General features: G+C 41.8%; 1 protein-coding gene across 2 annotated transcripts in view; it reads left to right on the top strand.

Annotated features, from left to right (window-relative positions):
• The window catches only part of ints9 (integrator complex subunit 9), a 69,591-nt gene that overhangs the window by 4,911 nt on the left and 48,799 nt on the right, over positions 1-15,881 (top strand). Inside the window, exons 2-7 of one of the 2 annotated variants that reach the window (XM_060917941.1) lie at positions 5,437-5,564; positions 9,966-10,026; positions 10,161-10,223; positions 13,635-13,774; positions 14,416-14,502; positions 15,044-15,164. In XM_060917941.1, the coding sequence (XP_060773924.1) occupies positions 5,437-5,564; positions 9,966-10,026; positions 10,161-10,223; positions 13,635-13,774; positions 14,416-14,502; positions 15,044-15,164 (600 nt within the window). The remainder of the gene's footprint in view (positions 1-5,436; positions 5,565-9,965; positions 10,027-10,160; positions 10,224-13,634; positions 13,775-14,415; positions 14,503-15,043; positions 15,165-15,881) is intronic. The other variant, XM_060917942.1, reaches the window with a different exon arrangement.

The following is a 15,881-nucleotide window of genomic DNA, read 5'->3' on the forward strand; positions in this document are numbered from 1 at the left end:
AATGTACTAAAATGATTAATGAAGTTAGCAAATGGCCTTGTTTGTTAAATGTTTGGGTGCTGAATTCATTTTTCATTTGTAAAACGACATATGACCTCTGATAACCTCAAGGTCATTAAACTTGGCCTATAGGCCTATGCGTTTAACGGCATTTTTAAACTGACTTTACTCCCCCAAAAAGAATATGAACAGACAAAAAACAAATAGAAAGGAACAAATACAACATTAAATGCCAGTCCATGTACATGTGACTTACTTTTCACAATGAGAATGCCTCGGCGGTCACCTTACATAACATTGCATTACATTTAGCGGTTATTGTTTATACAAAGCTACTGAAAAAAGGACAGATTCAACAGCATACAAAATGTGGGGGCGTACAGGGTATACAGGTTAATCAGGGTTAGTATAGATGAGAGTTTTTTCTTTGTTGTTTGTTTTTTGTAAAGGCTTTACCCCGTTTAAAACAAAAACAACAAAGAAAAAAACTCTCATCTATACTAACCCTGATTAACCTGTATCCCCTGTACGCCCCCACATTTTGTATGCTGTTGAATCTGTCCTTTTTTCAGTAGCTTTGTATAAACAATAACCGCTAAATGTAATGCAATGTTATGTAAGGTGATCGCCGAGGCATTCTCATTGTGAAAAGTAAGTCACATGTACATGGACTGGCATTTAATGTTGTATTTGTTCCTTTCTATTTGTTTTTTGTCTGTTCATATTCTTTTTGGGGGAGTAAAGTCAGTTTAAAAATGCCGTTAAATGCATAGGCCTATAGGCCAAGTTTAATGACCTTGAGGTTATCAGAGGTCATATGTCGTTTTACAAATGAAAAATGAATTCAGCACCCAAACATTTAACAAACAAGGCCATTTGCTAACTTCATTAATCATTTTAGTGCATTTCATTCCTTAGAAAGCTGAGAAACTGGGTTCAGCTGAGACGTTTACAGGCCCAAAGTTCAATGACCTCTAGAGGTCAACAGAGGTCAGATAGAGCTCGGCATATTGCAGATTTGAATTCGGCACACCCAAATTGACAAAATAAGACTGTTTGTTTGCCGACTTTGTCTCAAAAATGCCTTTAACTCCTTAAATAAGCACTTTTTTGAATTTTGGTACCAGTCTATATTAATAGAGTACACAGCACATACTTGCATGCAAAGCTACATAGCGCCCTCTCACAGTGAAAAAAAAAAACATATCTACGTCGCACCGGAGTATAAAGGCCAATTTATGCTGACAACCCAGTCCTCGCAGATGGCGTCTGCGAAGCCCCGCCCCTTCGCAGACACTCTGCGCGCACCTCCCAAAAATTGTGACCACCGCAGACAGCCTCGCAGACAGCGTCGCAGACAAGAGGGCTCTGATTGATCCACTCTACATCCGCTGTACACGCACTTCCGCTTCCCTACTTTCCCGGTTTGTTTTGTTTTCACGACCGCCATTTTTAAAAACACGAGCGAAGATGGAGCAGCATGAAGAGCGGTTGATCGAGGAAGTGAGGAAGTACGGACATCTATACGACAACAGTTCTAGTCATTATAAGTAACCGGAGGATAAACACTCCACTAACCACACCCACCAACTACTCCTAGCGATTTCGCGACTTCGCGCCCCCTTGCGTTGTGGCGGTGAATAACATCGCGCACGCCTATTACTTCCCGCTCAACGATAAATTACAACTGTCTGCGAAAAGCTATCTGCGAAAGCCTTGTCGCAAGAGCATGCAGAGGCCTTAAGTCGCATGGCCAGCCGAACCATGAAAAAAAAGTGCAACTTATAGTCCGAAAAATACGGGTACTCTATAAACATTCCATTCTGTTATGAATCAGAAAAAAAACAATTATAAATCGCAGCACTTTTTTTTTTTTTTTTAACTACTTCATCGACTTCAACAATGTGACACAACGATCGATCCATAACAGTTGTAAATGTCACTTAATCCCACAGGGTGTCGATAATGGTGGACACCGGTGAAAGTGATCACTATTATCGACACCTCACACACGTGACTTCTCAAACACGCGTCTCATCTCATCTCATCTCATTATCTCTAGCCGCTTTATCCTGTTCTACAGGGTCGCAGGCAAGCTGGAGCCTATCCCAGCTGACTACGGGCGAAAGGCGGGGTACACCCTGGACAACAAATGGCGGCTGTCAAATGAAAGAGTAAGAAACAAAGTAGGTTTCGACGAGGAGATCATGAAATATCGGTGAATTAGATCAGTAAAAACACGTCCATGATCTTTCCACCATGCTTACCTGATGCTTTACAAAAACTCACCTTTTTGTAAAATTTTTTCATTTGGTAAATCTGAAAAGGTGTCAATAACAAACTGAATTGACTTGAACTGACTTCACTGCACTATCACCATTTGCACTACTGTTTTTCATACCGTGTTTTGTATATACTGTAAATATCTATCATATCATTATACCATTCCATACCCTGTAATTCCTGTACATTTTTATTTGTATATTACACTTATGTTATTTACTGCTATGCACTTCTGGTTAGATGCAATCTGCATTTCGTTGCCTTGTACCTGTGACGTGTGCAATGACAAAGTTGAATCTAATCTAATTATGGGCTGCCGATAATTGTAGCCGCCGCTCTATTTTTTTTATTATTATTGTGTTGTTGCACCAGAAGAGTCGCTTTCTGTCAAGTCACAACAAGGACCTCAGACAGACCGTACTTTCCGAAGTATGCTTGCTGTTTCCAAAAGGCCTGATTTTTGGAGTGTGCGAAGATCGTATTTCGCATCAGTTTGATCTAGATACCGACGTGACTTAAGCAGGATTGAGCCAAGGACTCCAATCACCACTGGGATGACTTTTACTCTACTTTCGAGGAGTTTCCATAATCTTATGATCTGAATTTTCAGCTCAGAGTAGGCCTCTATCTTCTGAACCTCTTTTGGGGCAATATTGCAGTCGGCTGGGATGGCGACATCGATAATACGACGTTCCTTTCTATTCTGATAACAAACGATGATGTCAGGCCGACGATGTTCAGTAACTCTGTCTGTTTGGAAGTTATCAAATCAAATCAAGTTTATTTGTATAGCGCTTTTAACAATAAACATTGTCGCAAAGCAGCTTTACAGAATTTGAACGACTTAAAACATGAGCTAATTTTATCCCTAATCTATCCCCAATGAGCAAGCCTGTGGCGACGGTGGCAAGGAAAAACTCCCTCAGACGACATGAGGAAGAAACCTCGAGAGGAACCAGACTCAAAAGGGAACCCATCCTCATTTGGGCAACAACAGACAGCCTGACTATAATATTAACAGTTTTAACAGGTATAACCCTCAACTGTCCTCATGGGGCCGTCCTTCACAGGAGCGGTGCGATAAAACTCCGACCAGACACAGGGCACCAGGATGGACCAAGCAGGTCCGAGGGGCAGAAGTTATGATCATCCCAGAATATCCTCGGTCTTCCTTTCACTTCTATAACCTTCATGGGTACATGCTCATACCACCGTTCAGCAGCATCATATCCAAACTTTCTACAAAGCAGCCAGTAGAGATTTTGGCACACCTTATCATGCCTCCTCTTGTGCTCATTCTGAGCAAGAATTTTGCAGCCACTGATGCTACGCGTGATACTCTCAGTTCCTTCAGCACGTACTCTACGTTTGTCCGTGTCACTTGTGTATGTGCAGATCTTGCTCCTGTGCTGCCATTCGTAAACTTTCTGTGCCTCTTGTCATATCTCCATGCCGTAACCACTCCCAAGACACTTCGTTGTTCTCGAGAGGTTCTTAGTATCTCTCTCAAACTGTCCATGTAGACGCATGTTCAGGAGTTCTCGACTCTCTCCCTGCTCTTCAACTCCACCACTTTTAATAGGAACTTGTTCTTGATCCTAAGATCCCTGTTCTTGGCTGCAAGACTGGAACCCAACGTGGTCTTCTGTTGCATGCTGAGATGCTTTTCTGCTCACCACGGTTGTAAAGAGTTGCTATGAGTTACTATATCCTTCCTGGCAAAAAAAAGCTTGAACCAATCTGTCCATTTTCCTCTGATCCTTTCATCAACAAGGCATTTGTTTCCACCCACAGAACTGTCGCTCTCTCACTCGACGATGCTTTTTTGCACCATTCTGTGTTGAGACTGCTGTGTGCGAAAACCCCAGATCAGCAGTTTCTGAAATACTCAAACCTCCATGCTCCATCTGGCTCAAACCAACACCCATGCCACAGTGAAAGGAGGTCACAGTTTGAACATTAACTGAAGCTCTTGATTTGTATCTGCGTGATTTGATGCATCGTGTCAAGGGATTGGCTGATTAGATACCTGCATAAAATAGCAGGTGGATAGGTATTCCTAATAAAGTGGCCAGTGAGTGTACTGGAAACTTCTAATAAACACTTCAGAATGCTTAGCAGTTGTCTTTTCAGTTATTTGTTATAGTAGATCTTATAAAACAGATAGATATAAAACAGGAAAAGAGAAAGAAGACACCACTTCAGGTGATGCCGAGAGTGCGTACTCTGAGTTGTGTCTTAGTGGCTGTTATCTATTATACTCTAAAGGCATTTGCTTACTGCTCGCGTCTGCACGTGATTCGCTCGAGGCTTGCCCTTGAAGCTAAACATCGGTTCTTTGTTAGGGCATGCACCTGGTGTGCTCTGAGAAGCGCAGCGGATGCGTGGTTAGGCATAACATAACATGAAACATAAACAAGGCAGCCTGCTCATCACCAGCCGTTGAGCCAAGGACACAGAGAATCGGAATGTCTCATCTCATCTCATTGTCTCTAGCCGCTTTATCCTGTTCTACAGGGTCGCAGGCAAGCTGGAGCCTATCCCAGCTGACTACGGGCGAAAGGCGGGGTACACCCTGGACAAGTCGCCAGGTCATCACAGGGCTGACACATAGACACAGACAACCATTCACACTCACATTCACACCTACGGTCAATTTAGAGTCACCAGTTAACCTAACCTGCATGTCTTTGGACTGTGGGGGAAACCGGAGCACCCGGAGGAAATCCACGCGGACACGGGGAGAACATGCAAACTCCGCACAGAAAGGCCCTCGCCGGCCCCGGGGCTCGAACCCGGACCTTCTTGCTGTGAGGCGACAGCGCTAACCACTACACCACCGTGCCGCCGAATCGGAATGTTCATCTCCTAAATTTCCTTCACACTTATCAGGGGTTTTTTTTCCTCCCCGCTTTATTCTTTGAATAAAGAGAACGTTGCAGTTTTTCTTCTTCTTCAGTTCAGTTTTAACAGGAGACATTTTAGATTTATCCCGAATGAGCAAGCCAAAGGTTTATGGTGTCAAGGAAAAACTCCCCGAGAAGTCATGAGCAAGAAAGCTTGAGCGGAACCAGACTCAAAAGTGAACCCATTGTCTTTTAAACATGCACGTTATCTTTACTCATGTCACTTTTTTTTTTTTTTTAATTCTAGTATTGTTTGTCTGGTCATCCGACGTTGCCGTGCAACGTTCTCAAGTTTAAATGCACCACCATCATGCTGGACTGCGGTCTGGACACCACCTCAGCTCTGTATTTCCTCCCTCTGCCTCTGGTACACAGGTCAGTTTCACCAGGGTTCATCCCTGTATTAGAAATGAATTCCGTTTGTTTTCCTGCTCGAACACACCTAATGCAGTTTGTCAGCTCTTTCTGAAGTTCTACACAGGGATAAAAAGAAATGGCGTTCGTGTCTAACACTGTTCCTGTAGTTTCTTGCATTGAAGATGCAAGATGCCTTTATTGTCACTCTACAAGTACAGTGAGATGCCGTCCTCCAAGGTGCAGCCCGAGTACCACACAGTGATGCAGTATGTGATCACTGACTTTATGGTGCACCTCTAGAAGTTCATCAGCAGCTTTTGAGGCAGTTGTGCTTTCCTCAGGGTCCTCAGGAAATGGAGCCTCTGAAGACCTTTTTTAGCCGGTCGGGGCTCATGTGTATGCCAAGAAATCGGAAATTCCGGACTACCTCCACATTCTCGCCACTGATGCTGATGGACTGGTGGCCTCCATACTTCCATCTCCTGAAGTCCACGATGAGTTCTTTCGTCTTTTTGGAGTTCAAGACGAGGTTGTTGCCTTGACCTCTTTCCTGTAGGCTGACTTGTCATTATCTCAGATCAGACCTATCACGGTTGTATTGTCTGCAAACTTGATAATGATGTTGGACTCGTGTATGGGTTTGCAGTCGTGTGTGAAGAGGGAGTAGAGGAGGGGGCTGAGCACGCAACCCTGTGGTACTCCAGTGAGATCTTCACGAGGTTAAATTGATCATGATGGAGCTGAACTAATCCAGAACCATAGAATTGATAGAAATATGCAGTACTGTGCAACAATCTTAGGCACCCTGTTTTTTTTGGGGGGGGGTTCCCATACAAACTTTGTTACAGATTTCTGTTTTATGATTTCTACATTATCGAGTCAGAACATCACAAAAAACATTTTAGAGTTCCAAACGTTCATATGTTTTCCAGCACAAAATTGTTATAGAAAAAAAGTTGCATCTCAGCAGTGTATTCCATAAGAGAACACTTTTCAGATTAAAAAAGAAAACAGAATGAAGACTACTGGGTTTTGGTGCAAAATGAAGACGGGAGTGTGACAAAGTGTCCAGAAGAACTGTGGCTGGTTCTGCTCCCTGGTGAAAAACCTCACAGGATCTTTAAGGATCCATGAGGATTGTCCAAGACCTGCCAAAGATCCTTAAAGGATCTTTGAAAGATCTTCAGATGCAAAATCATTTGTAAAGATCCTAAAGGATTTGACAAAGATCTTCTAAGAATCCTGAAACATCCTCAAGGATTCAATAAGGATCTTTCAAAGATCTTTGCTAGGATTCCTGAGGATTTGATCAGGATCTTTTCAGGATCTTCGTCAAGATCTTTGCAAAGTTCCTCCAAGATCCTCAAAGATTTAACAAGGATCATTCAAAAATCTTAAAAAGATCCTTTTCAGGATCTTCGTCAAGATCTTAACTGGAATCCTCAAGGATTTAATCAGGACCTTGTAAGGATCCTTGTCAAGGTCTTTACAAGATCTTTGTGAGGATCCTTTAAGATCCTTGAGGATCTAATGAGAATCTTTAAATTTTTTAAAATTATCCTAAGTCAACAGAATTGGCAAGGATGGAAATGGATTGAAACTTACATAATTATGATTCAAAAGAATTGGATAAGGATATACCAAGGAATCCTGAATAGCCAACATCTTAAAAGGATCTTTGAAAGAATCTTTGATGATTTCAAGGGTTCAAAGATCTTGAAAGGATGTATTGGTCAATCAGTTGACTACTTCTACTGGAAATGTCAGTGTATATGTTATGATAGCATCAATAAAGAATTGTTTTGTTTGGAATTGAATGTGTTTTTTGCTGAAGATTCTTGTAGATCTTGTCAAGAATTCTAAAGATCCTTGAAGACCTTGAAAAGAACTCTGAAGATCCTTGAAGATCTTGGCAAGAAAATTGAAGATCCTTGAAGATCTTTTGAGGCTCTTTGTAGAGATCCTCAAAGACCCTCACAAAGAACTTTACGGATCCTTGAAGATCCTTGAAAGAGTTTCACCAGGGCAAGATGCTCAGTAAAACCTACAGCTCATTTCCTTATAAAACTGCACTCATTGTACCTGAGACTACCTTTTTTTTTTTTTTTTAATTAAAGCAAAGGGTCGTCTCACCAAATATTGATTGTTTCATTTATTATGGCTTACTGCTTAGTTTATATTATTTTATTTTAAATCATTTTTTTTAATATTGAAATATTTCATTTCATCATTTTTGAAGCCATTTTTGGTCTCCAGCATCTCCTTTACATGTGCTGAAGACTTGTGTACAGTACCGTATGTTTTTCATGCTTGAACTGGAACAGGCTGGTCTGATTGTTAATTGTTTTGGTTAGTTCAATCCTTGAGATTTATCTTCGCTCGTACATTCTGCTCTCTGATTCATGAAGGTGATGTTGACCAGTGATGTCTTTCTTCTTTCCATAAGACTACGATCCTGACGGGTGATGTAATGGGACAGAATGTCTCTCTTCGTTCATAAAGTAGTGTCGTCTAAACCAGTGATGTAATGCTTCATCACCTATTTACGTTATACTTGGATAACATATGGCCCTTTTCCACTACCCTTTTTCAGCTCACTTCAGCTCGCGTCAGCTCACTTCAGCCCGACACGGCTCGCGTTTCGACTACCAAAAACCAGCACGACTCGGCTCGCTTCAGCCCTGCTTAGCCCCTAAAACTCGCACCGTTTTGGAGTGGGGCTGAAGCGAGCCGAGTGAGGCTAGGGGCGTGAGCAGACACTCCCCTGTGCACTGATTGGTGAGGAGGAGTGTCCTCACATGCCCACACACGCCCCGCGAGCGCGCTGGGATCTGTCAACACTGTAAACCCGGAAGAAGAATAATTACGAATTACGAGAATTTCTGAAGCCTTATGCGCCTCGCCTCATCTATACGCTCTTGCCAGTATCTGTCCGCGTTGTCGGTGACAACAAGCCACAGCACCAAGACCAGCAACACTAACGACTCCATGTCCTCCATGTTTATTGTTTACTATCCGGGTTGTGAGACTACCGCTTAAAAGCTCACTGATGTCACTGTTTGCGCTGCTTAACGACATCACCTGACGTCCACCCACTTTCGCTAACTCCACCCAATGTGTCCACCCACTTCCAGCCAGCACGGTTCAGCGCGGTTGTAGTCGAAATGCAACTCCAACAGCCCCGCTCAGCCCGACTCAGCACGGCACGGCTCAGCCCGACTCAGCCGCGTTTGTAGTGGAAAAGCGGCATTAGCTTCGTCAATCACATCATCCAATCCCATCGCTACAACACACTCTTGAATGTGAATATATACTGATACTCATGTTTGTCCGACGATAAACTGAGAAACATCTCCGAGCAGCTGTGTCAGTGACTGTTCTGCTTCTACTGGAAATGTCGGTGTATACTGTATGTTATGATAGCATCAATAAAGAATTGTTTTGTTTGGAATTGAATGTGTTTTTGTTGAAGATTCTTGTAGATCTTGTCAATAATTCTAAAGATCCTTGAAGACCTTGAAAAGAACTCTGAAGATCTTGGCAAGAAAATTGAAGAAGATCCTTGAAGGAGAATCTCTTCAGCAGCAGAGGGTCGACGTTCCGAAATCATAATTTTATCAACTCGACCTCCTTCAGTACAGACAGATCAAAACCTAACAATAATGCAAGTGAATTTTATTAGAGGAAGTATCCAAGTCCAAAGTCCTTCCTGCGCCATGCAGTCTGGCACATTTGGGCGGAGCCGATCTCTGTTTCCGTAGCCCTCGGCCTCTCGCTTATACAGCTAGGGTTACAGTGAGGGGCGGGTCCTCTGGTAACCACGAGAGTTTTGACTCCCTACTTGCATCTGTATTGCAGTGTGCCTGGCCAGATGGCGGTACTGTAGGTACCATTTTTGTGATGGTCTTTGGTATGACCCAATTGAGAGGCGGACCCGCTAACCACTAGACCAACTCGCGGTCATTAGAGGAATTATAGGGTATTATTAATATTAATAGCCAGTTAATAATGTTCCAGGAGTGTGTATGTAGTTTAAGGTCAATAAATCTAAGTCCACAAATGGTTCTACAAGTAATGATGGAGCTACTGCGAGGTGTTCCATAGCAATGAAAAAATACTCCTCGAAACTTGTATTTCAAGGTTAATGAAGTATCCAAGTGTACGGAATATGTCTTCTGGATATAAATGCACATGATTACTCAGGACAATTTTTGTGACTAACTAATGTGTGTTAAATGAATAATTAAAGCACATTCTTGATGATTTTCTTCTTGAGAGCATTTTCTGGTTGTGTTGAACATGAAGTGGATTCTTATAATACAGTACAGGGTGGTGGTGTGTACACGCTGTAAACTCTTACGCGATTCCGGAAAACCTATGAAAGAAACTGCTGATTTAGTTTTTGTTGCCGTTTTTCAGTCCGAGACTGTCCAAACTCTCAGGATGGGTCTCCAAGGATGGAACAGTGAACCTCGAGAAAGTGAGCATTTTTTGGATCATTTCTAATATTACTGCTGTCATGTGTACAGTATATGCAAAGTAATAGCATGTAAAGTTTTATTAGAATTAAGACAGTACATACTTTCTACATGCTCTATCTGCTCTGTGTTGAAGGAGCTAAAGGAGTGTGCCGGTCGTGTGTTTGTGGACTCGGAGCCAGAGTTTTGTCTCCCTGAGGTATGTGTTAAGTTTGTTAGAGATATGATGTATGATATTTAACAATTATTTGCTGAAGGCGAGGTGAATATCGGTGATTTATTATACATACGGGACACTTTTTTTTCCATGGAATAAAAACATGTGTTCTGTTCCCTTCTGGTGGGTTTATTGATGGCATACAATATTGTCATCATATCGCTTATTCTCCGTTAGAGGTCTGCGCGGGACAGAATTTTCAGTCCCGCTCCCGCAAAGAATTATGATTTTCAGTCCCGCTCCCGCCCGCGCCTGCCATATTTTGTCCCGCTCCCGCCCGCAAATCCCGCATGATGCAGACGTTCGCGTTATTTCTCACGAAAGTTCTTGTCATTGGCTTGGGGAATTAAACATGCTGAGCTTAGCTGAGCTCTCCACTGACCAATCCTTCACCTAGCGCACGTAGCGAGGGTGCGCATTGCCAGGCGGCATGCGCAGCTGAGGCTTTACAGAGATACCCAACACACCTACCAAAATCTACAGTGGATATTAAGAATATTGTACATTGCACATAGCTTATAGGTCACTCCTCACATTTACATTCTAGGAAATACAAGTAGGCCTATAAGAAATTAATATAATTTAAAGACACAGCGTGATGGTGTCTCAAACACGGAAGAGCGGAAAGGAATCGGAAACGTACGCAAGATTAGACCACATCCGCGAATTTAGGCATCTTAAAATGTTTTTATTAATGCCAAATAAAATATCCAGCACAAATTATATATGATAGACATAAATTAATAATTTATAAATTTTATTTTAAACACGTTTTTAGTTAGCGGGACTGCAGCTTATCACCTCTCCCGCCCGCTCCCGCATTGTGCACTCCCCCTCCCGCTTGCGCCCGCAATGAGCTTTCAAAATTTGTCCCGCGCCGCACTGCTTTGCGTCGGGTCCCGCGGGACTCCCGCGGGAGTGCAGGGCTCTATCCTCCGTATATTACGCCACTCTCCCCAATGGAGATTGAGCATGGAATATTGTTATAATATCGCACATTGTCAAGACAAGACAACACAACGTCACACATCAGAGCTCATGCAAAGATCCAATGACAACTTTTCTGCTGCGCATGCACACTATCATTTCTTTGTCGCCCGGGAGAGAGAGAAGACGAGGCTAATCCAGTGCTAGGTTTAAGTACTGAATAAATAAAATGAACACCAAAACTAAAGATGCGCTGAACATCTGAAAGGCTACCAAAACTTCATTATATGTTTTTCATGCATATTTACAAGAGAAAAACATACCAATGGACATAGAAAACCTGGAAAAGAGGCACATCGGAGACGTAAAACTTGTGCGCTAGTGAGTGCCTGTGACAGTTTGTACACAAAAATCCTGCTTCATCATATTTCAGTCCAGGAAACATCTGGAAGGCCTGACCACTCCATGATGACAAACCCAGTGTTTCTGGGTCATGTAGCTAGACAGAAATGACAACTGTATTCAGTTGTTTACTGAAAACGGGCTGTAAACGAGACGCAGGTTACCTGCCGCGAGGTCCGCTTCATTAAAAGCGGAAGATTTATAGTGAAAGACGTGCTGAACCCCCAAAAGGCTATCAAAACTTGACTGGATATTCTTCATGCGTATGTACAAGAGCAAAACATACCAACGGACATCAAAAAACTGGAAGAGAGAGCAATATCAGAAATACCGTCCAAGTTCTACTTGGAGGTGAGGAAACGTGACGGAGACTTTTACAAGACGACTTCACTCAGCAAAGCCCTTTTGTTTTGAACAAGTGCAATGGAACAATTAACTACGACCAAAAGTAACTGAACTTGAACTGTCTACCTGGATATCGCTTGTATACAAGTTGGGTTGTTGTTCAGGCTTTTTGGACTCGTACCATTTTTATTGTTAGAACCTTGACTTCATGTTTGACAGAACATTGAATTACATTCGATTAGAATCAGCATTGGTAAGTTCCCCCATTCTTAACTTTTTGTAAAATCTATAATTGTTCTATCGAATGTATTATTATAATAATAATAATAATGGCTGGGTTTGTTTCCATGGTCTATCAGATATATTCCATTCAGCTACTCGTGTTCGATATCATGCTAGCTGAATGGAATATATCTGATATACCACTCAACACCAGGCAATATTATTTAAATAATAACAGAGATGAAGTCGAGGCGATAATTCACTGAGCCTGAGGCGGAAATTTTTTTAGTATAAATACACAGGTGATTTATTAAAAAAAAAAAAAAAGTTATATTAAAAATTTATTTCAAACTTCTTCAAAAGCAGCATGACCTGTGTCACTTATCTACGCTGACTCACATAAAATCCTTTGTTTTGAAATGGATTAAATAAATCACAATCCCACCTTACCTTTGAATAGTTTTAGACCAAAGTTCAGAGCATCTTTAGTGCTTTTAGGAACAGCGTTTTCTTTCATCATGTGTAATTCTTCCTCATTTACGGCGACAAAGCGATCAGACGCCATTTTGCCGAGTTGCTCGAGGTGATTATCGGGAAATAGTCTGAATTTCTCGACCAATCAGCGCACGCGATTTCTTGCAGTCACCTATTTAGTATTTATGCTAAAATATAATATAAAAAATAAGTAAGCTAATAGTGGTAGTAATAATATTGCTATATACTGTAATTAGGCACTATACCGTATTAGCATCTAAATTCCTCTCTCGGTTCTGGAAATTATGTCCAAGTCCTTCCTTAATAAGTCATTACACATTGCTGAGCGTACGGTATTTCTCTCTCTGTGACAAATTCCCTTCACGGGGACTGTAGCCTCAAATTCCTGTTCTTGGCTGACAGGAGCGGGACCCGACGCGATTTTCTCCATTGTAGCCTGCCTCAAAGTTACTGGAGTGTGGTATGCTAAAAAAAATAATAATAATAATCAATCAGGAGTTTCTGAAATACTCAAACTTCTACAGTTAGTCACTGAGATGACCATTTTCCCCTGTTCTGATGTTCAATGTGAGCATGAGGTTGAAGTTCTTGACCTTCAACGTGCTGCTGCCAGATGATTGGATGAACGAGAACATGTTCCTAATAAAGTGGTCAGAATTACCTGAGGTTATTTCTGCAGGTCTTTGTATAGTAGGCTACAGACAGACAGTGTCATGTTTGCAACGCAGTCCGTAAAAAAAAAAAAATAAATAAATAACAGTGTGGTGGATTTAAAGTGATTAAAATCCCAATCATCACCTTTACACTTGCCCATTTTTCCTGCTTCCAGTACATCAGTTTCAAGAACTTGAATGTTCCTTTGCTGCCACTTTCCAACTTTTGCTCCGAACTCTAGACTACTCATTATTGTTCATACATTTTAGAAAAAAATTTTAAGCTTATTGTGCCATTTCTGGATTTGACTGGTTGTGTTGCCTTTTTTTTTTCCCCCTTCCCTCCCAGAGAGAGCTGCTCGACCTGTCGACTATCGACGTCATCCTGATTTCTAACTACCACTGCATGATGGCGCTGCCCTACATCACCGAGCACACCGGCTTCTCCGGCACCGTCTACGCCACCGAGCCGACATTCCAGATCGGCAGGTAACCCGCGTCTCGTTTACAGCCTGTTTTCAGTAAACAACCGAATACGATTGTTATTTCTGTCTAGCTACATGACCCAGAACCACTGGGTTTGTCGTCATCATGGAGTGGTCAGGCCTTCCAGATGTTTCCTGGACTGAAATATGATGAAGCAGGATTTCCTGCTTTCTGGTACACACTGTGTACACAGTCAGAATTCCTCTGTTCTACACTCAGGGTGTATCAAATGTACTTGCCATCGACACGAGAACCAAACGGATAATATGTCAAAAAGGGAGCCGATGGTTTAAAACACGGTTCAAATCAAACGAAACAAACCCAGTGTCAATAACATGGCGGCACCACGGTGCAAAAAATCATGCGGATGCAAGACGGCGTCTTATTAATATTACAGTGTAATTACACTTCACTTTAGATCAACCTCAAGCTGAAATTTCATGTCTGCCTTCGTGAGAAACAGGAATTGTGTTGCAAAAAGGAAAAAAAATATTAATTTGCAAGACTTCAGGGTGTGAACACACAATATCTGAAAGCAGCCTAATACTCTGCACTCTGTCCTGTTAAAGATGATCAATAATATAGTAAAAAAAAAACTTTGGATGTTGCTGCTTTTATATATTTCTGGTCTTTCTTGGGGTCAGACTGCTGATGGAAGAGCTGGTTAATTTCATGGAAAGGGTTCCAAAGGCTCAGACTGCCACCTGCTGGAAGAACAAGGAAATACAACGGTAAGGAAGTATATTAAATTGGTTCATATGTTTTTAATGGCAAATAAATATAATGCCGCTGGGTGGCACGGTGGTGTAGTGGTTAGCACTGTCGCCTCAGAGCAAGAAGGTTCTGGGTTCGAGCCCAGTGGCCGACGGGGGTCTTTCTGTGTGGAGTTTGCATGTTCTCCCTGTGTCTGTGTGGGTTTTGTCCGGGTGCTCCGGTTTCCCTCGCAGTCCAAAGACATGCAGGTTAGGTTAAAATGAGGTGGGCTTGAGCTGAAGTGCCCTTGAGTAAGGCACCTAACCCTCAACTGCTCTGTAGTATAGCTGCCCGCTGCTCTGGGTACGTGTGTGTGTGTGTGTGCGCGCATGCACGCATGTTCACTGCTTCAGATGGGTTAAATACAGAAGACGACTTTCACTGTGCTTGAGCGTGCATGTGGCAAAGTCGCCGTCTTATTAAAATGCATTATGATCTCTCTACAGCTTTACCAGCATTTATAAATCTGCATGATGAAGCATGTATTCCTGCTGTTTTAAAACCAATCCGTGTTTTTAGGCTGCTGCCCGGGCCTTTGAAGGACGCAGTGGAAGTGTGGTCATGGAAGAAGTGCTACAGCATGCAGGAAGTGAACTCTGCTCTCAGTAAAGTGCAGCTGGTGGGCTACTCGCAGAAAGTGGTACGTCCGTTCTAGGGATCGACCGATATGTTTTTTTTCAGGGCCGATACCTATACAGATTATTATGGAATTGGGATGCCGATAACCGATATGTGCAACCGATAAATGTAAACATTATAATTCACATGAAATTAAACATAGCACACACTGACACAGACCTTCATATCCATGAAATGATGTTTAATTGTAAAATTGAACATGAAATTTTGTGCAGGGAGATGCCAGCAGCGTTTGTACAATAAAGTCAAACATTAGTTAGAATAAAATGAGAAATAAAATAATAATAAAATAAATATTAATCAATTAAAAAAATAAATCACTCCCTACTATATTACAGCTCACCATTTTCAGTGGAAAATAAATGAAAATACACTCTGGATTCTTTTATACTAAGAACTAAGTAAGACTTACCAACTTCAAGTAGTTTTTAAATAATAAATCAAGTGTAGGGAGCTGCCTGCAGCATTTTTTTAAAAAGTAAAATCAAACATAAAGTCGGCTATCACTCCCTATTATGTAACAACTTAACAAGTAACCATCTACATTCTAATGCTTTTAATGCCGAAGCCTAATATTCCCAATTTAGGAGGATTATATTGTAGTGAAGGAAGCATTACATGTAGTTTCAGCGAGACTAGTTGGTTGTCGGCTAATTCAAGTGCTTCCTTCCGTAAGCTAAGTTTGCCTGGCTACACAGATGCAAATGGACAATTTTAA

The sequence above is a fragment of the Neoarius graeffei genome, chromosome 3, assembly GCF_027579695.1.
Source record: "Neoarius graeffei isolate fNeoGra1 chromosome 3, fNeoGra1.pri, whole genome shotgun sequence".
Lineage (NCBI taxonomy): Eukaryota > Metazoa > Chordata > Actinopteri > Siluriformes > Ariidae > Neoarius > Neoarius graeffei.